The following is a 22,414-nucleotide window of genomic DNA, read 5'->3' on the forward strand; positions in this document are numbered from 1 at the left end:
GGGAATCTAAGTGGCTCAGAGCATCAGTGGCCCAGTTCTGCATCATAAAGACAACAATGGAGGCCATTGACTTCTCTTTGCTTCATTAACTTGCTGGAGTGCAGTGCGGGTAAAAACAGGGCTCTGCATTTATAAGGAGCAAAAGCAGTGAGTCTCTGCCTGTCTGCTGAAAGGCTGTTTTTCCTCCTCAGAAGCCATTCAAGGAGCATCACTCAAGGATATCCATCAGGAAGCTGATTAACTGGGCTGCATTGTTCTTCAGCTGCCAGGGGCTGATGAGTCTATGCATGCAGCAGAATGAGATGGTAGAGTCCTGATGTGGTTGGACAGACTGTACCACTTCACAATCAAGTGTAAAGATGGCTTAACAAAATTTTTTAAAGCTCTGTTAAAATATAGCTGAAACTAGACAACCAGCATAGTCAGAGGCCCCCTACCTTCCTGAAGAATTTCTGTTCCATTTGCAGGGAGGGCACTGTTGTTACAGCTGTGTAAACACCACACATTTAAAAGCACACCCACCCAAGAACCCTGGGAACTCTAGTTTGTTACAGGTGCTGGGAACTGTAGCTCTGTTAGGAGTGAACTTCAATATATGTAGTGAACTTACAATATATGTAGATGTATAGACAATATACAGTTAAAGCACATTTAAATCACACATCCCACCAAGAATCCAGGGAACTGTAATTCACTCCTCACGAACCAAGAATTCCCAGCACCCTTAACAAACTACGGTTCCCAGGATTCTCTGGCGGAAGCCATGTGCTTTAAATGTATTGTATGTACACAGCCCTGGATGGTCTCGATCAGCCCAATATCTCTTAGGCTGCACTTTTGTCTTCCTACAGGCCTGGCTGGAACTTCTGAAGCCTATAACAAAGCAGATTAAAAGTAAGTATTTTTGTTATCTATGCATATATTTTAAAGATTCTTTTCTAAAGCAACACTCAAGGGATGGCAGGGAGATGGAGCACTGATCCAGGGCTCTTCTGGCTCACCTTCTCCTCTCCCCATCAATGGCACCTAGGCCACATCCACAACATACATTTTAAAGCACTATGATACCACTTTAAACAGCCATGTCTTCCTCCACAGAATTTGGGGAGCTGTACTTTGTTGAGGTGCATTAGGAGGCTCCTATTCCCCTCCCAAAGCTGCAATTCCCAGAGTTCCCTGTGAAGAGGGATTGATTGTTAAACCACTCTGCAGAATTGCAGCTGTGGGAGGGGAGCATGAAACATTACCAAAATATATAATATGGAGAAACCCCCTAACTCTAATGCTGTTGGGTGGTTGGCAAAGCTGGCTCAAGACACTTGGGCACCTGAGGTGAACCACAAAATGGTGTCCCCAGCCCCTTTTGCCAAGGAAGAAGGGGTGAGGGAAGATCCACATCAGGAACAGGGTGCAGGGGAGAGACAAAGATTGACATTGGGATTGGCTGCCCAGTAAACCCTGCCACCTGAGGCATTTGCCTTATCTTGCCTCATGTGTGGGCCGGCCCTGTATAAAGATTCACATTGGGATCGGCTGCCCCTGAGGCATTTGCCTCACCCTGGCGGCTGGGCAGCTACACTAGACTTTTTTTAAAACAGTGATGGATCTGCAGCAGGCATCTTCCATGTGTCTCTGGTTGCACCCAGATCTGATAGTCTCTTTGTTTTCTGGGCATGAAATGTTTCCATAGGCCAAGACTGGGGAACCTGTGGCCTTCTAGATGTTGCTGGACCCCAACTCCCAGCTGCCTCTGCAGACAACATGGGGGTGGTTTCATTTATTTACCTGTTGCATTTATATCCCACCTTTTCCTCCAAGGAGCTCACAACAACCCTGTGAGGTAGGTTAGGCTGAGAGTTGCTGGTCCAAGGTCACCTAGTGAACTTCATGGCTGGGTGGGGGGTCTCAGCACGGGTCTCCCAGGTCACAGTCCAAAATGCTAACCACTATGTCCCACTGGATGGAGGCCAGAGGTTCCTCATTTCTGTCTCAGATCAGGTGTCTCCCATGCCTGGATGTAGCATTTTAGAACCATGGGGGAATCAGTGCAGCACATGGGGATGATGGACAGTTAGTCTCCATCTTGTCTAGAGCATTCAGAAAACCTAATTCTGCAGGCTGTGTGCAAATGAAGAGATTTGTAAATGTTCCCGACAGACCTTTGAAACCAAACTTATGAAGATGTTGTGTTTTAAGATCCTAAGGAGGTTCTTTTCAAATTTATGGTGAAATTTTTCCCAGTGGATCCGGGCCATCTGAGAGAAGAGCTGACAAGGTATGTTTTATTTTTACACAGCCTCTTGGTTTTGTTTTTGCATTTGTTTCATTTAGAAATAATTTCATTTAGGGGTTTTATGAATGGGGGTTTCATTAAATGCTTAAAATAATCCGAAACGTTCCTTTCCCTGACCTCCTATGTAACTGGCAAAAGCAGCGTTTGAGGTATGAAAGCTAGGAGCTAAATGACACCTTAAACCTGGGTTATGGGCACAACAACAAAATGTCTAGGCGTACTTTTTTGATAACAAGGATAAAAGGTGAAAATGAATGAACTGCAGCTAAAATATTATGTTCACTTTTCACATCTGAAGACAGCAAAAAAACAAAGCTATGCCTCCCCTGCCCACCCCCCTAATATTCTTAAGAGGGCCTTTTCTGCCCACCCCCCTAATATTCTTAAGAGTGGCTGGAAGTGGGGAGGCAGAAAAAGGTCCTCCTTTGCTTCCACTCTGCAGTTTTAATCTGAAATCTCTTTGGTGCATTACTGCGTCCAGAGCTCAGAAACTGCTTGCGCTAATGAAATACCTTGTCACAAAACACACCTAGAACACTGAGAGTTTTGAACGCTGCGCAAAAGCACTAAATCAGCCTTTACCAACCTGGCCCCCTTCATATGTTTTTGACCGCAACTCAGACCAGCCCCAGCCTGTGTACAGCAAGGCAGGGTGGAGCTGATGGGACTTGTAATCCAAAACATCTGGAGAGCATTGTCTAAATAATACATAACGGCATTGTTCCTTTTATATCTATATATACCCATCTAGGTATTGTTGCATTTGAGACAACAAAGCTATGGTGATGATAATATTTATTTATTATTAAAATGATTTATTATATTTACATCCCACATTTCCTCCAAGTTGCTCAAGGCTTCATAACTGGGTGGGATCTGAACCCTTGTCTCCAGGGTCTTAGTCCAACACTCTAACCACTAAACCATACTGGCTGCTATCAGTATAACTACTGTTTTCAGGACACTTAGAACTGCTTGCATAAGCATAGTTTCTTGTGGATGGTGCCCATTGTATTGCAATGGCTATCACAATTTTATTGAAAATGGCTTTTACATGCATTTTTGCTCCCCATGAGCACAAGTGTCCTTAAAGTTGGTAAAAGGTGCAGTAACTTGGTAAACTTGGTAAAAGGTGCAGTAAAAATCAACAGAGGACTTTGAATGCACTGACCCAAACCCCTACACAGGAAGGGGGCCATATCTGTGCTTCACAGTTGCACAACAAGTAGTCAGAAACTGGGACTAGGCATTGGGTTCAGCATCTTGCAGGATCCTTAGCTTTCATTTAAAGAGAAATCCAAGGTTCTAGCCCATAAGATATTGAAGATAGGTTTGAAAGAGTGCACAGCAACCAATGAGACTGCAGAAGCTGGATGCGAGGGGTAAAGCAGTTAACCAGGATGTGCAGCCATTTAGAGACAAGGCTTAAGTGGTATGGATAACTAACTCCCTTGCCCATTCTGTCTTCCCAGCAAGAACAGATAAACAATTGACAATAAACAAATTTATGCAGATACACTTGTACTGAATACTTTGAGAATCCTCCTTTTAATCTTGCACATGAATCTAAGAAAAATTAAACAAATTAGATCTTCTATTCCTGAAGGCCTGTAAACTGGTCACCATGGTTCTACTGATGACGTGTTGTTCAGGTTGATATTGTCGCCTGCCACCCCAGTCTCAGAGCCGTGCAAGATTCCAGGAGTTCCAGGCGCTTACCCAGGATTCAGTTTCCTTTGGAATGAGAGACTGTGGTGTCTTTATGATATATGGTTTATTTACACATATATGCAACCTGAGCCTACCATAGAGAGGCTCAAAGCATTAACACTCCAAGAGGGTCTTGCTTCTCCTATAGCCACACCCTTGGATTAAAGCGGAAATCAAGCATGGCTCTGACTCTCTGCCTTCCCAGCCGGCTGCCTTGTCTCCAGCTTTTAGCTCACATAACACAACTCTACAGCCTGGCTTTTGTCTTTCCAGCTCCCAGTGAGCTGTGGGAGGGGCCCCGACCCATTTGTCGTCTGACACAGAGCTACTGTGGTACCTCTGGATGCGAACGGGATCCGTTCCAGAGCCCCATTCGCATCCTGAGCAGAACACAATCTGCGTCTGCGCATGCGTGGGTTGCAATTCGCCACTTCTGCGCATGCGTGTGACATCATTTTGAGCATCTACACATGTGCGAGCGGCGAAACCCGGAAGTAACCCATTCCATTACTTCTGGGTTGCTGGAGAACGCAACCTGAAAACGCTCAACCTGAAGCATCTTTAACCCGAGGTATGACTGTGCTTCCTTTGTTACCTAGATGGACCCATAGTCTGTCTTGGTGCGTGGTAGAATCTAACGAATACAGAATGATGCCTGATAAATTGCAGAATTGTTTTAGTCAAGATAAACAAGGGTTGATGCATGTATGTATTTGTGTGTTTTGGCACATGACCACTAGAAAAGGGTCTTACCCTCACATTTCCTTTGGGGCAGGGAAATTTTGAGGATCGTTTTCCTATCAGTAACATCTCTGAAACGGTTTTTAGATACCTGTTCACTCTCCAAATCAAGAAGGATCTGGCCTGTGGAAGACTGCCTTGCAGCGATAACAGCTCGGCCCTGATGGTATCGCACCTTTTGCAGTGTACGTACAGCATTGGCCTGAACATCAGCTAGAAGTCTATACGAGGTTGACAAAATGCAAAAGTTTCCACAGGGGTCTTGAACCTGCAAGTGTTGAGTAAGATGTGAGCCATTCAGCTTTTCTCAGCCTTGCATGGCAAGCTGAACATGTCAAAATTCCTCTTCACAGCTCCTGAAACAATATGTGGATGGAAGTGCTGCTGACCTTTGCAATTTGCGCTTCACTGAATTTTGTGAGACTGTAATGTGCCCCAAAGTATGTATAGCAGGAGAAAGTGTGCATAAGGATGCATGCATTAATGAAAATAACAAACAGATATGCTTGCAAAAATGTATATATCAGAGTAAATGTGTATACCAGGAGGAGTTTGGATTAAGAGGCAGATTAATTTTCATTAGGACTTAAAAATAAAAAAAAAGCTTTGCAAGCTAATGCGAAAATGTAGAGAACTGAACTAAAATGAGAAACTGAAATTGACATCCCGAACCACAATTTTGCATTTTGTTCCAGGCCCAGCCACTGTCTTTCTTGGGTCTGGTTGGTTGTTTAGGGTTAAAAAAAAAAGTTCCAACAAGCCTGTAGACTCTGTGACTGAAGGTCTTCCAAAGATGCAGCACTTGTTTTCTTACATGTAGTCTGCATATCATCTAAATTCATTGCATATATTTTTGCAACTAAAAAGTGCTTCTTGAGAAGCCAGTTTCAAATTGAAAAGAAAAGCTCATTGTAGATTGATTCTGCATTATGCCATTTTGAAAGCAGATGTTGGCAATCCCTGCAATGGGAGACATATTCACACCTGCCCAACGGCATTGTGGGTGGGCATAGTCCAAGACTGCAATTGCCACTTCCTTCTTCATTCACCTGGGGCATGCGGAAAGAGGAAATGGCATGGGTGTTCAAGTGCACATCAAGCAACCACAACCACCCAGGTGGAAAGCCGCATGAGGAGGACGAGCATGAACGATTCCAGATAGAGACAAGCTATATTTTTGTGCTATAAACTAGTTTGTGTGTATGCAGCCTAAGTTTATATGGTTTCACATTGCAGCGGCCCTGGGAGATTATCACGAAGAAATGGATCAAAAGCACCTGGAAACGCACAAATATTTACTAAACCAAGAGTGTTTGGTGAACAAGATATTGCATTACCACAAGAAACATATGTAAGTCCTTGTTTTTTAACTACTTGTCACTTTCACCTTTGGCAGAACAGAATCTGGAAGCAGCACTATGGCTGCTGTTTTCTGCACTTAAATTCTGTGTAAGAAAATGTGGATACTACAAACTGTATAAGTTGGGCAAATGAATTCTGCAGCTGCCCTCCCCCTTCAAGCACTACAAACCTTATTCAACTATTTTCTTGGTTTCTGAAATCTCAGCAAACGCTATTTGTGTGCCCCTGTGAGTTTCTAGCTCTACACACGAGAAACAAAACAAAACAGAGATTCTCAGGGAGTTGTATGGTGTTTATATCCTGTTCTGTGCCTTCTGCAGAATATTTGCCAATCAAGTGTTTTCTTCTATCAAAGCAGCAGTCTGAGATGTTCTTTAATGATGTTTTGTTTTTACATTTCATAATGTTGTTGAGATGATGCTTGTTCTTCCCCACATTTAGGTCTGACATTTCCACCGTGATGTTCATGGTGGTGTTCATTTATCCACACCACCAGCCTGGGTTAATCTGAGAGAGCGTTACTGACCCAATGTCTCCAACTAAGCTTCACAGGCCAAGTGGTGATTTGAACCCAGGTCTGCTGTCCAAACCTGACAACCACCCCAGACCCTGCGATCATCATCTGAGGCCCTTTTTGGTGTGCTTCCTCCACGAGAGGCTCAGAGGGTGGCAACACAAGAAGGGGCCTTTTCTACAGTGGCTCCCTGTTCGTGGCATGCTCCTCCCCCAGGGAGGCTCGCCTGACGCCTTCATTATGTATCTTTAAGCACAAGGCAAAAACCTTCCTCTTCTCCTAGGCCTTTGGCTAATTAAACTATCTGTAGCCTTTTGAACCGTAATTATTATTGTTGTTGTTGTTGTTGTTGTTGTTGTTGTTGTTGTTGTTGTTGTTATTGTTGTTATTTATTTGTACCCCGCCCATCTGGCTGGGTTTCCCCAGCCACTCTGGGCAGCTTCCATAGAAACCAAAAATACACCAAAAATGTGGTGGGGAGTATTGTTATTGTTTCTTGTTATGATATATATTTCTGTGTTCTTATTTTGTAAACTGCCCTGTGATCCTCAGATGAATGGCAGTATAGAAATTTAATCATCATCAGTGACTACAACAACTCCTAACAAGGATACTCATGGTTAGGAAAAGCACCCCACACATCTGGACTATGGGGGATTTGAATGTGGAGATGGGGGAGAATCCCCTGGATGAGCCCTTACTTGATGGTGGTGCTGAAATACTAATCTTTTCTTTCTAGAGGCAAAACTCCTGCTGAATCAGATGTGCAGCTCTTGGACATAGTGAGGAAGCTAGAGATGTATGGGATCAGGCCCCATCCAGCCAGTGACGGTGAAGGGACCCAGATCAATTTGGCTGTCACTCACATGGGAGTCCTGGTTTTGCGGGTAAGGAGAAAAGCTTCTCCAGTCAATGTTTCAGGAGGTAAATGCAAAGTTGCTACTGTTAACAGCATCCACAGCAAAGTGCCTTAGTGCTGCTGAAGCACTGCTTTTCTGCAATACGTCCAAATTCAAAACAGAGATTCCATGCATCACTTCATATAATGCTTAAAAAAATATATGCAGTGCCCTTCTGTACGGCCCAAATCCTTCTATAATGAGTATTCAGTTGCCTGTTCCATTCAGCCAAGGTTGCTTGCATCGTTAATTAAACGCTTCCTGCTTGCAGGTTCAACTCATGGTATTAGCTTCCTGTTGAACATGGAAGGAGATATTAGTGATGAATCTTGGGTGGTGCTTCAGCTTCTCGCTGCTCTGGGCTCACCCTGCTGCCATTGCTGTTTAAAAGAAGAGCCAGCCTCTTTCTCCAGCACCCTTTGATGTGGGCGTCTCCAATTCTGTCTCCCCCTGGAAACAAAAATGCTCCAATGTCAAAACTTGGCATTACATGGTAGCTAGACATCTCTTGACCATATAATCTTCTGCCAAAAATAGTCACCTAATTTTGGGGCAATTACGTGGTACTAAGACAGCACAGCATATTTGCAGAGCAAACACATAGTTTGGTTGGTGTTTGCTGTGTAATGTGGGCGCTGAACGGCCCAGGCAGACACACTTCCAACTGGGGAAGAAGCCAGAAAATGAAATCATGATCCACCCAGTGTTATATATCAGCAGAGATCAGAGTTTTCTCAGGCTCAGGAGACCTAAACCTTCCCAGGTCAAGAAGAAATGGCAGATAACATAGGATTGCATGCACACTGGTCTCTGAGCAGTGAGAGACTCCAGGGGTGCCTGTGCTTACCTAGGGTTCAGTTTCCTTTGAATGAAGGTCAGAGGAGACTGTGGTGTCTTTAGGATATGCATTTTTATTTACACATATATATAACCTGAGCGTAGGATGGAACACAGATCTTTACCCTTTAGGTTTCCAGGGAAGCCCTAAGTTCACAGCCTTGGGCCCAGCACAGAGTAGACATGCCTCCTGTCTCCAGCTTCTAGCATCAGCCCCCAAACTCACACCTTGGCCAGGTGTTCTTCCTTTAGGATGAGGTGGCATGTAGCCAGGTGAGGTGGGGAAGGCCCACCCATTTGTTTCTATCACAACAGTGCAATGCCTTTGGAGATGGTAAATAGCAGTACTTAACTGGCCTGCCAATGCCAGTAGCTTAACAAAGGAAATGGTTTTGCTGGCTCAAAAGTCTCTTCTACTTAGACAGGCAAGTTTGTCAGAATTACATACAAAAATGAGTTTCTTAGGAGAAATTTGCAATATAGTGCTGATGAATTTTCACTTGCAAAATAAATGTTCAAAATCACTTCATATGTGCAGTGAAATGAATTTAATTTTAGAAAAATGAACAATGGAAAAGAACCAAAATGGACTGATCCATCCAACCCCATTTTGGAAGAAGGCTGTTATTTGGGACTATTGCTACAATATTGCGAAGGATCCCCCTTTTTTCTCTTTTTGCATGCTGTTAACCCCAAATGTTCTTATTTTTCACTGTCAAACACTGGAGAGTTCTCCCACCACACGAACTGCAGGCTGCAAACAATGACCGTGTTGCACCATCCAGGCATCTTAGTCCAAAATGTTGTGTAACTCACACAGTGTGTCTATTTTTCTCTGCAGGGCAATACGAAGATTAACACCTTCAACTGGTCCAAAATTCGCAAGTTGAGCTTCAAGCGGAAGCATTTCCTGATCAAACTCCATGCCAACATTTCGGTACGGCCTAGGCAACTCTCTTCCCTCACATAGTTTTGTAGAAACACAAGTTGGTTTAAAGTATAAATGTATTTACCTCTGGTCCCTTCTGTGGTCTGTGTAATGTGGAGGCTGGCACTGCACTGGAATATGTTTCTTCACGTGGGACCATACTTCTCTTGAGAAGTCATTAGTGGCACTGCATTAATTCCACACAACACTGAATAGCCAGTGACATCAAACATACTGGAAGTTCAGCATGACCAAGAGACAGAATTTCCAAAATACCTTTCAAGCATTTTCTATACTCTCACTTAGCCAACTGGCCTGATTTATACCTGATTTATACCACAACATTTCTAAGGGTTTTCATAAACCTACTGGAAAGAGAATCAAAGAAACAATGGAGTAGACAAAAAGCGGGTTTATTGATCCGGTGCATTTCCTACCCTACTAGTCCTCCTTCTGCAGTGTAATTCAGAGAACAGTGATTCAGAATTCAGATGTTCCATCTCGCTTGTCTCTTAAGAAACAGAAAAGATAGCTATTTTGCTCCACTTTTCACTGAATTTCCCTGAAGAAGGAGGATCAGTAGGGTCTGAAATGCATCAGATCAAGAAACCTGGTTTTTTTTGGGGGGGGGCTTTTGTTGCTTCATATACAGTACCTAGCCTCTCATACACCTAGCCACACCTCCTGTATTTGTGCACAAGATAAACAGGAGAGAGGAGGCCGGCCCACCCACCCACTGCCAGACATTGGTCTGCTTCCCCCTCCCACTGCAATGGCATCCTCAAACTGCAGTGATTTACTTCTCCTCCATAGGGAAATGAATGGCAGCCATTCAATAAAATCAAAGGGGGCACCGGGGTTGCAGGCAGGCCATGAGGATGGAGCTAAATCTGTTCCCTGCTTCTCACAACCATTAAGAATCAAAGGTGCTCCTATGTGCACAGCTCTTCATTGCTGATCACGCTACAGCATGACGGGGTGTTGAGTGTTCTGGGGACAGATGCAGCTTCATAGATAAAATAGGCTTCCGCTCTTAACCAGGAGACTTTTGTATCTAAAACATCTTATAGATACATTCCCAGATGCCTCAGTAACCTGCATCCAGTGTGGCATTTTGCGATCCCTCAGAATCTCACAAATGTGGGCTCAGATTCTGCTTCTGAGAGCCAGTGTGGTGTAGTGGTTAAGAGCGGTAGTCTCGTAATCTGGTGAACCGGGTTCGTGTCTCCGCTCCTCCACATGCAGCTGCTGGGTGACCTTGGGCCAGTCACACTTCTCTGAAGTCTCTCAGCCTCACTCACCTCACAGAGTGTTTGTTGTGGGGGAGGAAGGGAAAGGAGAATGTTAGCCGCTTTGAGACTCCTTAGGGTAGTGATAAAGCAGGATATCAAATCCAAACTCTTCTTCTTGTTCTTGGCTAAATTTATAGTGCCGATTCTGGTAGGTTGTGGTCATTGTATATGGAATGGCCTGGCTTCCATCTTACCTGGCATAAAGGCAGCACTTTTGGAAGGTCGGGGTGGGGGGGATTTGGAATGAGGTGCAATTGCTCACATCTTGGTAAAAGTGTTGTGGCTGCCAGAGCAAAGAGGCTACTATGGCCAGCACAAAAAGAGATGACGGTGCTCTGTACTGGTGGGTGCCATCACACAGGAAAACCACTGCATAAATGTGTTCGGAGAACTAATAATCAGTGATTCTAGATTTAGGTAGGTAGCCGTGTTGGTTTGATGCAGTTGAAATAAATTAAAAAATTAAAAAATTGTCCAGCAGCACCTTAGAGACCAACTAAGTTTGTTCAGGGTATAAGCTTTCATGTGCATACACACCTCTCTAAGGTGCTACTGGACAATTTTTATTTTTTTTTTAAATTTAATAAACAGTGGTTAGATTATTGGTCTAGGCAGTGCTTTTTTATAAAAAAAGCCTTTAGGGGTACTCTCATTTTCCTATTCATATTGAAATACTGCCCCTCAATGAGGCCAAACTTAGATTCATAAAATGTTTAGAGTATGTGTCCCCCTGGAAAAAAAAGCACTGGGTCTAGGACTTGGGAGACCCAGGTTCAAATCCCTGATCACTCACTCACTCACTGGGCGACTTTGGGCCAATTTTTGTATCTCCACCTAACCTTCCTCACAGAATTATTGTGAGGATTGCAAAGAGGATGTAGAAGCAGAGAAATGTGTGCTGCCATGAAGCGCTTGGAGGAATGAGGGGGTATGATACAATAGCAACTTAGGAACAGAGATGAGGAATCTCCTGATGTTGCTAATTATTAACTGCATTGACGGGAGATGGAGACCCAACACAACGTCTGAAGGTGTGAGCTGGTCTTTGACCGTAATAAATTATCTATCTATCTAACCTCTGGAGGGTGTTCTTCCCTTCCCCATTTCATCATCTCAACAGGTAGGCTAGGCTAAGAGAAGTTGGACTAGAAGTTGGAGAGAAGTGAGCTTCATAACTAAGTGGAGATTTGAACGCTGGTCTCCCAAGTCTTTGTGTGGCACACTAACCACTACACTACATGACACTGTGACACATTCTCTCTCTCTCTCTCCCATCCCTACTCTCTGCCTCAGGCCTTGTGCAAGGATACACTGGAGTTCACCATGGCAAGCCGAGACACTTGCAAAGCCTTCTGGAAGACCTGTGTGGAATATCATGCTTTTTTCCGACTCTCTGAAGAGCCAAAGTCAAAACCCAAAGCCTTTTTGTGCAGCAAGGGCTCCAGTTTCCGATACTGGTAAGATAGGAAGGACATTCTGACCTACAATCATATTCAGGAACTAAGTCAACTGAAACAAATGCACATTTCTCTCTCTCTCCCCCCCCCCACAGTTTATCCCACTACCTTGGGGGGGGGAGCCCCCCCACACATTGGGGGTTTGGTACAAGTAATGTAAATCACCATTATTCATGTTGCCCAACAGAGGAATCCAGCGCAACAGTTGTGCTAGTGGAAAACTCATTGTGTGCTGCAGATCACACCATCTATTGGGCAGTAAAGTTTCCAGCAACCTGTTTATGCATGTGCATGAGCTTGTGCAATGGCATTCCGCTGGCTCAAAACATTTTGCCAGAGGCGCAAGTAATACCCCGCATATATCCTGTGCTTCTGAATTTGCTGCTACACCACTGACGTAGTGTAAAAGTGAGCAACAGTAGTCTCAGGGAGAGGATGCCACAACTGTCTTCATATATTTCCTGTCCTTAAAATGGCAGCGGAAGGACTCAGCGGCAGCTGCTGGAACATGGGACAAAAGGAAAACTGAAGAGCCTGCCCTTTGAGAGGTATGATCTTTCCACAATAAGAACTCCCACCTTCTTGCCAGGGTTCTGTTTGATGCCCTCCCTTCAAGCTAAAAGCCTGGCAGTGAAGTTCTCAAGAGCAGAGTTGCCCCATATATAATTCCAGTAGGAGTTTACTCAGAGTTGACTAACTTCGTGAATTTTTCACAGAAGTGAAAAGTATATCAATCTTCTAAATGCACAAGTGATTTCAAAGGGAAAGCAAGCATTTTTAAAAACTCTGGCAGCAGCCACCCTGTGTTGGTACCTGCCTGCTTTTTATTGAAAGACCACTCCATTGGTTAAGTGTCACCACCGATAAGGCCCTCCTCCTCCATACCGCAGCTAAGTGAACATCTGTGCAAAGTTACATGGTCTGCAGAAGCTCTCCAGCTGATTGTACTGATCTGGAAAGCCTGCATGGGAGAAGGTGACCTCTTATATAGCCTAGGCCAAAACTGCTCAGTGACTTACCAGTCAAAGCTGGCTCAAAGTGAGCAAATTCTAACATCATCTAACAAGATGGATTCAGTACCACCAACTAAATGAAGTGTTTAAAATAGATAACAAAAAAGGTTTTGCAAAGGAAGTCTCAATATTGGACAGAGAACTAATACAAAATAAGACAAAAATAATTTCTAGGATGTATGGAATCTCACTAGAATGGGAGGTGAAAGACAAATAAGTTAAGGAAGTAATGGTGAAATGGGCAATAGATATAGGTAAACCTATTCAATTAGCAGAAAATTGTGGAAAGAGAATTGGAGATTCACGGCATGTGAGGCAATCAAAGAAAATTTACTTAAGAAGTTCTACAGATGGTATATGACACCTTACAAACTATCTAAAATGGATAGAACAAAATCAAAAATTTGTTGGAGGTGCAAACAAGCAGAGGGCACGCTGCTGCATATGTGGTGGACTTGTAATAAAATTAAGAGGTTTTTGGATATGGTTTGTGAAGAGCTGAAGAAAATATTCAAACAAACTTTTTAAAAAACACAGAAGCCTTTTTACTGGAATATTAGAGCCAGATATTGCGAGGGAAAATAAGAGAATTTTTCTTTATGTGACAGCAGCAGCAAGAATTCTAATTGCCAAAAATTGGAAAAATGAAACAATCCCAACAAAAAAAAAAATGGCAAGATAAGCTATTTGATCATTTAGAATTGGCTAAACTGACAGAGGCAATTAGAGACCAATGCAAACAAAAAATTCAAAAGGAATGGGGAAAATATAGTGAATACCTGAAAAAGCAGTGCCCTCAAAATAATACTTTGGCTTGTCTGGACTAATTTTCGCAAATAAGATATGGTGTAAAAATATAAGCTATAGAAAAAAAACTAGAGAAGAGGAATTGAGAAAGAAACAGTTTATGAAGTATACAACTGGACTTGCGTTGAGGTTCAAGGAAGTCAAATAGAAATGAATAAAAATTGAAATAGGGGCGTATGTGTATCATTTGTCCTATATGTGTAGTTATATCTTTTTGTTTGTTTGTCTTGTGAGTGATGTTTGTATTGGTGTTGGTATAATAAGTTAATAAAAGTTTTTTAAAAGGGAGCCAATTCTAAATTTGCCTACATCAAGCCTTTGATTGGGTGTGCTAAACCCTTTAAAAAATTACCTTAATATATTAGCAAGCCTTGGGGAAATAAGTTGCAGGATGCTTTAATTTCTCTCTCTGTGTGTGATTTCACTGAGATTTTTAAAAACTTGGGGAGACATATACAGAATGTCAGAAGGAAGGGAAAATAAATATTAGGACTGCTTGAACACTGCATAATATAAGGAAGGCTCAACCAGCCCAGTGACCTGTTCTTCCCAGATGCCTGTGGGAAACCTGCAAGCAGGACCAAAACACTCCCCCCTCCTGCAACTTCTTGCCCTCCAGATTCAGAAGCACTGCTGCCTCTACCTGTGGCATCAGAGCACAGCCATCATGGCTAGTGGCCACCAATAGGCTTCTCCTCCATGGATGTCCAGTCCTCTTTTAAAACCATCCAAGTTGCGTGTCAAGAAATGCTTTATTTTGTCTGTCTTGAATCTCCACCTTCCTTGGATATCCCACAAGTTCTAGTGATATAAGGGGAAAACTTTTCTCTTCCCACTCCGTATCACAAATAATTTTATAAACTTCTAACATCACGTTTCCTCTAAAAATTCCCAAACAGTGCAAATGTTCTTCACAGGAGAGTCACTCTCCTTGAGCATTTTGGTTGTATGCTTTTATTTCCTTGCCATCAGATTTGAATTATATTGGACATTAACCATTGTCCTTTAATTTCAACTGCAGGAAACACTATCCCTCTCGGTACCATGAAAGACAGTGCCGGTCCTCACCAGACCTACTTACAGATGTTTCCAAACAAGTAAGTCAGTGGGTAGGGGGGTGCAGAAATATGAGAAAAAGAAAGAAAAAGACTGGATCTCATCTATTTAGATTCAGGGTGTATGTTACTTTGGGGTGCAGGGGGGAACATACTTCCCCCTCCCATATAACAGGCAGCAGGGCTCCTGCTGCTTCAATTAGGCCTCCACTCTTTAGTTGATTAATCCATTAGATCAATCAACGAAAATATTTCAATGAATCAGATGATCTTTAAAAAAACAAAAATGTGTAATATATAAAAGGCAGATTTTAAGTGGCATATTAAAAGATGTACACAAGAGTTGCAATTGGCCAGAAGAAAACGGGTTAATTTAAAAACAAAAGTTTCCTATGATCCTAAAGTACACTCTCACAACAGAGGCAGCCAGCCTGCTAGGCCTCTCCAGGATTCTGATTTTGCCTCCTCCTTCTTCCCTCTAACAGTGAACATAGTTGGGTGTGTGATGGCCAGTTTGGAAATGAAATAAGGCTACCCGAAAACAAAATGTTATTTCTACATGGTTGGGCGACTCCTTAGCTATGTAGATGTGCATTAAAAGAAAACAAAAACTTTTTTTGAGAGGAAACCACCTTGTCTGAGGGGAAAGGGAATTGGCCTCAAGCCAAAAGAACTTAGGGAGACGGCTATACGGGTACACAAAGTGTGGGCTTCGTACACCATTCTGTGACTGCACTGCCAAAGAAAGACCATGTCAGCTGGTCCATTGGGGTGAATGGAGAACTCCCCACCAACCCTAAGCTGCCTGCATTTTCCAAAACTTAAGTTCAGTCCAGGGCAAGGCACTGACTGACAGCTTCCTCCTCCTTAGTCTCAATGTTGCCCCTGCAAAACTCAGCAGGGTGCAGGAAGAGGGGGATAAGATGCAAATTAGTTGGTTCCCCCTATCATTGGCTCTAGCTCCACCTACCGCTTAGGATCCTTGCATTCTGCCCCACCAGCTCCAGGGCACCACTGCCGTCTCTTACGCTTTGCTTGTGATGAAGATGAGGGTGTTTGCTAAAACAACACTGTTCCTTAGGTGAAATTATGTTCTTCTCTCCCCAGATGGAGGACTTGCGGCTGGTCTACGGCACCATAGGAGGCTACCACAGTGCCAATGGAGTCCACACTTCTGAGCCCATGCTGGACAGCAGGCGGAGGAACTCTGCAGTGGAAGTGATCTTTGCTGATGAATTGGAGCGGTCCAAGCCAGAAGCTGACCCAACGCTGTTGCCCCATTCCCAAAGCAGCTCCACCTTCCCGTTGGTCTACACAGAGCTGGAACACGATTGGGAGGCAGCCAACATCTATGAACAACGGGTCCCGCTGACATCCTTCCAGCCCAGCTACAAGCTGGCTGGGAACAGTAAAAGCACCTCGGTGGGCAACATGAGGGAGATGACCCCTAGGCAACAGCTGACTTACACCGACATTCCCTACAGGGGCCCCACTCACCAGCAACTGGACATGGCTTCTCCTCAAGTCTTCTTTTATGTGGACAGGCCTTCCCAGATGTCCAGGCACACAGCAGTGGCAGGCCCTGCTGAGGAAACAGCCAGTGGGGTGAACATGCTTGGTGCATCACCCATGAAGCCTTCCAGGAGAAGCCCAGGCATGGCAAGAACAAGAGTGACTGAACCAGAGGTCCTGCCCAGAATGACCTACCTTAGCAGCATTAGCATGGAGCAAGATGATGACGGAAGCGTCTTTGACTACAGCATTCAAGACCAGACTCCCAAGAGGTCTTGGAGCCAGTCTGACATGAAAATGATCAGATTTCCCTATGGCTCAGAGTTCCGGCCTCTAGGACCTTGTCCTGTCTTGAGCAGCAGGAAGGCTGATATTTTGCAGTATGTGCTGGCCCAGCAAAGGTTCCCAGAACCTCCCAGGGCCCAGCGAACCCTCGAGCGCTATGTGGGCAGTGGGACAGAATCCAGCGACTCTGATTCAGACATGCTGCCAGATTACTTTTCTCTCTACGGGAGGGTGGTGAAAGCACCCAGGGCACGGGTCCGCCTGTCTTCAGGGAGCCTACAGCTGGAGGGGGAGGATGAAGAAGTTTGTCTCACTACCGCCAACATTGAGGACAGTACTTCACAGGGAGCATCTAATTACTTTACGTAAAACAACAGGACTGAGTTATGCCAGTAGATCTTTGAAGGAGGTCCTTCCTTGGTCCTTGGGGTTATGACTGGTTTTGCAGGAATGATTAATTAAAACTTTGGGATTTGATAACAAGAGGAATCTACCAAAGCAAAGGGCTCTGCAAAAGAAAGTGAGTGAGATGTTATAAGAATATTTAAAAAATGGGGGGGAGAGGGGAAGTTTACATGCTTTCTCTTTGACACATCCCATACTAGGGGAGGGGGGGCGACAGGATATAGTTCCTAGCATAGAAAACTAGTGTTGTAGCAGATATATGGGAATGGCTCATCTTCCCAAATAGATAGCTCATACATCACCAAACAGCTTGGCAGTGTGACATTTTTCTTTTAGGGGAAAGACTAAAAAGGGGGTGATTAGTTTGTTATAATTATCTAAACGATGACATGATTGGGTGGGTGTGTCATTTTCTAGCACGTATTTAAGTATTCCCTTCTTTCTACATAGGTTCCAGCATGGAGATGTATTTTTTTAAGCCATCAGGTATATACCACAAGTATTGTTAATAATTCCAAGTGTATCACAAAAAGAAGGGCAAGTGCCATTTTCAAATGCTGAGATCTAGCAATACTAAAGATTTTAGCTACGGGGTAACCATGGCTAAGTACTACCAATATCTGATTCAAGTTAAATATTGCTTATTAACAGTTCTCAGGCCTGAAAGCTTTGCACTTTTACAGCATGATGACTAGCAGTGGTCTTTCAAGTGCTTTTAATACATGAACTGTACCGGGATCCCTTTCTTACTTTCCATATATATCTAAGCAAGTTATAATGCACTAGACTGGGAGAAAAAGTAACCTGTCTTTATCTGGGAATCTCTGCTAACTCTTGGTTCTGCCCAATAACAATAACTACTCAGAATTTCAGGAATCTGCTGGTGGGGTTAAGTGGTCAGTGCACACCACCCAAAAGAAAAGCTAGCCAGGAAGGTCTTTTTGCCTCCTTGTCCTAAATGTCGCCTGGTTTCAAAAATAATCCACTTGCAAGCCTGAAATTTAACTGTCCCTTTGTTGTGTATGCATGCATACTTTTGGGCTACCCTGTGTACATGGGACGCAGTCTCCTTTCGGGGGCGAATGGAGAGAAACCACCATTAAAAAGCCACCTTTTCTACAAAAGAGGTGTTCATGGGGTGTGTGCTTTCTCTGACACCATAGTTCCAATGAAGAAGCAATGGATACAGAGCTTTCCGCAAGCATAGCTGGGAGGCTTACAAGCTCCAGGCAGCCTCTCCAAGGATTCTCCTTTCATCCTTGGAGGAGACCTGGAAGCTCTTATGGCCCACCTGGCCCACCCTCCCACAGACCATATGTAGGATTGTGCCCCAAAGCACAGAAAAAGCAGAATGCTCATCTTTCCCCTTGAGCACATGACGGCTTTAAAAGTATGGCATCACAGAAATGAGGATGAGGACCAAACAAGATTACAGAACTTAAATATTTATTTCTTTAAACCATTCAACCTTCTGCTGCCCCCTTGCCTGCCCTCCCCCCAGCCCCCCAAAAAACACTGAAAGGAGCTTCATCTATAAACAGATTTACAGGCCTAAGAGTTACAGAGAAGAGCACTAGAATTCTGTTTCAGTGATGCAGTTATTTTGTGAAGCTTCAGATCAACTGTATATTTACAACATTTGCTGCTTTTACATTTATAAAAATATTTTTATTTAATCCATAACATTATTGTTTTCAAAAACTATGCCCAGACTTTCCCCCCCTCAGATATAAATTTTAATTGTGTTTCAGTTATATAGCGATGAAAGCTTTTTTTTTTAAACAAACATTTCTTTAAAATTAAAACAAATGAGTTAAAGTATATATATATATATATTACAGTGTAGGCACCATTGAAAATAATTGCCCTTGGCATTTCTAAACCACCATCTGTTGCCAGTGTCTTTATATCTTTATTTATTTCTTTTTTTAAAACGATGTAATGGCAACTTTTAAACTAAGGAAAAAAATCAGTATTTGCTTGCATTCCTTTAACGCTTTTCAATATTTGGCAGATATATTTCAAATCCTTTAAATGACTTTTGTGCAAAAACAAAAAATGTGCAGATCCAAACCATAAAATTAAACACATCCAGACTTTTTATCAAAAATAAATTTACACCAACAGTTCCACAGCTAAGGACTGAAATACAACCCCACTTCAAACTTCAGCATAATATACAAACTGGGTTGAAAGGGGGGGGGAGAGATATTACCCAATCTAAACAGTACCATAAATATATAATTGAAAGCAAGTTTATAATTTTAGCTACCTTTTATGGGGAAAAAAATCACTCTGTACTGCACAGTACTATCTTTTTGTGAAAGAATATCTATAACTCAGTTATTTGCATATTAACTGGTAAATACGTATTTAAAATACATAGGGGTGGGGAAGAGGAATTAAACATGGTAATGCACTGCATGTAAATGTCTTTAAGAACGTAAGTGTATAAATATCTTACAGGATAGAACACCACCACACAAAACGCTGGTGTCACACACTTATACCTTCTGGTGAGGTATTTCATCACATGCCACGGTATTCCCATAGGTCCCCTGCCCAAAACAAAGAATGAGCTACTTCCCCCTCCCGAATCTTACTAAAGAATGAAAAAATGATTAAATTAAGCCAGATTTCTATGTGTGTCCATTATTGCAGAAAGCCCCCTGCCCTTCATCTGTATTGCTTTAAAATTTTCTTTACCATGATGAATGACTATTTGAAATCCTGCCCTAAAGGGTAATACGTACAAACTGTACACTAAGCTATATCAGTCACTACATGTTAACTTGTAAAGCTAATGACATATTGCTCTCAAAATGTAGGTGATTACAGAGCTGCCTAAAACACTGTACCCATTTTTCAAAAGAATAGTGTTGCTTGGTGATGCCAACTTGGATAAAATATCGGGGGGAGGGCGCTCCAGGAAAGCCGTGCCCCCCATCATTGGTCACATGACATGGTGACACCCCTCCATATGAATGGCATTGCCAACCACCTTTGGGGGGCCTGGCCTGCTCAAATATTTTATCAGGGGTGCCGAAGGGACCTCAGCCCCTAGGAGTTAGCTCCTATGTTGTTGCAGGTATTACATTTACAGGGGCCTAAATAAAGACTACTATGGTGTTTGAGCAAGTGCTATAGCCACATCCTATAGGTTAAGGTGCTCTTGTATATTTTCCTGTAAAAAGCTGTTTTGAAGTCTAGTTTTAGTGACTCAGAAGAACTGTATCTTATGTGGACATAAAAAGAAACAAGACTCGTCTCTGGAGAGTAACGAAATGTTGTTGAAACACAGCATGTGCACTTCCTATGAACTCAAGTGCATTCCATTGATCTCTGGTCAACCCAGATCCTGTGTGTGGAGATTGGCATTCCACTGGTTATATCTAGAAGCAAAGCTGCACCTCACCGTTTTTGTTTTTTGTTTTAAACTGGATTAAATAAGTGAAAACTACAATATTAAAAGTTGCTCTTTACAAAAAAGAATGTCCTGGAAATACAAAAAAGCATGTATACCCATCACAAAATAGTGGAATTAAGTCCTTTTAAATCTGTGATCATCATATATGTTGCAATGATCCAAAAGGCACAAGGAGCTCATGAACAAAGCATTGCCAAGCTTATAGTAGGTTTTGGTGGGCTATTACTGGGTCCATATGGAACAGCATCACTGATAGAAAGTTTCTTAGGAGGAGTCATTAACTGAAAACCTAAGGAGACAAACACAAGAAGAAAGTGCTCAGTTATATCCCAGCTAAGTAGTTAATAATCAGTGGCGTAGCGTGGGGGGTGCAGGGGGGGCCGGCCGCACCGGGCGCAACATCTGGGGTTAGGGCAAATCCACAGGTTAGGGGGCGCAAATCCACGGGTTAGGGGGCGCAAATCCACGGGTTAGGGGGCGCAAATTACTTGCCTTGCCCCGGGTGCTGACAACCCACGCTACGCCACTGTTAATAATTTATTTATTTTACAGGCTACCAATCCATGTACACTGTTCATTTTCCTCACCATCCTCACATTAATCCTCCCAGACTCTTTCAATCCAGTTCCACCTCCTAAGGTTGCTAACAGTGCTTTTTCCACTACCTTTCCTACACTCACACAGAAAGCAGGAAATGAGGTTACAGGCAATGCAGACAGACCCTAAAGAAGAACACAGGTTAAGAAATGAAACCCATATGCTTACTTCTGAAACTTCTCCATAAGTTTCTTCACCATCTTATCAGTGATTCCTGGACATGTTGCTTCTGCCATATTGATGCTTTTTTCAAGTTCTTCAATTGCTTTCTTCCTGCTTGCATTATTGGTGTCTTGCTGCTTAAGCTGAGAGGCAGACAAAAACAGTCAAAATTTTGCAACCTTTATTGTACATGCTTTGGATGTGCCTCAAACTGAAAACTTACCTCAGCAAAGACAGGAGTGATTATCATCGTTAAACAGCTCAGGGTTTTCATGAGATCTTGGTCCTGGAAAGTTAGGAGATACATTAATCAAACACTTGCTGACAAATTACCCCAAATAAGTGGGAGACCAAGGACCAGTTAAAAATGGACAAGACTACATGAGGGGCTCCTCATGTTCACATATGTGCCTACAGATGTGTGGAGAAATGCTGGCATAAAGTGGGCTGATAAGAGATATAGTCCACAGGGAGATCTGCAGCAGCAACTTTTCTTGCAGGTGCAAACTTGGGTACAGCTTATGGCTGTTTTTCCAAAAGTCAGTCCTGGAGGTGGCCCCCCAAAATGAAGAAAACAACAACTTATATGGACTGAAATAATAAAATTTATTCTCATCACAATGATTTTTGCAACTGGAGGGAGGGTGCGGATCACAGGAAACACTTTATATGCTCTACAGACACTTACTTGACAATCTACTGAGCTGCCACTAGCAGCTGAGTACCAATGAACTTGCTACATTATTAATCAACACCCTGCTTTTCTTTTATCAAAATAGACCCAAAATAGCAGCAATAAATAACCAAAATAATATAAATGTGTATGAACGAGGAAAGAAGAGAAAAGCTCCACTGGCTCCAAACTACGGTGTGTCCTCCCAATAAATAAAGTGGTGGACATACGGTAGGTTAAACACAATTTACAGAAGTGTTAGATAATTTTACACCACAGTTCACTTTTTTATTGCAGTCCTGATAATCCTAGTCTTCATTAATAAAAGTTGTAAGCATCACCACTACTATAACCATCGTTCTGATCCTCGCAACTGCAGAGATGAATCTGACCACCTGAAATGTAGTCAGTATTGCCAGGGAGCAATGCTGTGTGTCTACAGAGG

General features: G+C 43.0%; 2 protein-coding genes across 4 annotated transcripts in view; one reads left to right on the plus strand and one right to left on the minus strand.

Annotated features, from left to right (window-relative positions):
* FRMD7 (FERM domain containing 7) overlaps positions 1-18,887 on the plus strand; it is a 41,991-nt gene extending 23,104 nt beyond the window's left edge. Inside the window, exons 3-12 of one of the 2 annotated variants that reach the window (XM_081846761.1) lie at positions 852-894; positions 2,197-2,275; positions 4,832-4,929; positions 5,981-6,095; positions 7,360-7,507; positions 9,198-9,293; positions 11,870-12,033; positions 12,513-12,581; positions 14,875-14,950; positions 16,016-18,887. In XM_081846761.1, the coding sequence (XP_081702887.1) occupies positions 852-894; positions 2,197-2,275; positions 4,832-4,929; positions 5,981-6,095; positions 7,360-7,507; positions 9,198-9,293; positions 11,870-12,033; positions 12,513-12,581; positions 14,875-14,950; positions 16,016-17,074 (1,947 nt within the window). In that variant the 3' untranslated portion in view covers positions 17,075-18,887. The remainder of the gene's footprint in view (positions 1-851; positions 895-2,196; positions 2,276-4,831; positions 4,930-5,980; positions 6,096-7,359; positions 7,508-9,197; positions 9,294-11,869; positions 12,034-12,512; positions 12,582-14,874; positions 14,951-16,015) is intronic. The other variant, XM_081846762.1, reaches the window with a different exon arrangement.
* A 304-nt stretch (positions 18,888-19,191) lies between these two features.
* The window catches only part of STK26 (serine/threonine kinase 26), a gene marked incomplete at its 3' end in the record, with an annotated part of 52,160 nt that continues 48,937 nt past the window's right edge, over positions 19,192-22,414 (minus strand). Inside the window, exons 10-12 of one of the 2 annotated variants that reach the window (XM_081846807.1) lie at positions 21,520-21,582; positions 21,303-21,439; positions 19,192-20,826 (exon numbers count right to left, since the gene is read on the minus strand). In XM_081846807.1, coding sequence (XP_081702933.1) covers positions 20,802-20,826; positions 21,303-21,439; positions 21,520-21,582 — 225 coding nt within the window. Of the gene's footprint in view, positions 20,827-21,298; positions 21,440-21,519; positions 21,583-22,414 lie in introns of those variants that run through there. The other variant, XM_081846808.1, reaches the window with a different exon arrangement.

Source organism: Podarcis erhardii (genome assembly GCF_964252035.2).
Source record: "Podarcis erhardii genome assembly, chromosome: Z".
NCBI classification, from domain to species: Eukaryota; Metazoa; Chordata; class Lepidosauria; order Squamata; family Lacertidae; genus Podarcis; species Podarcis erhardii.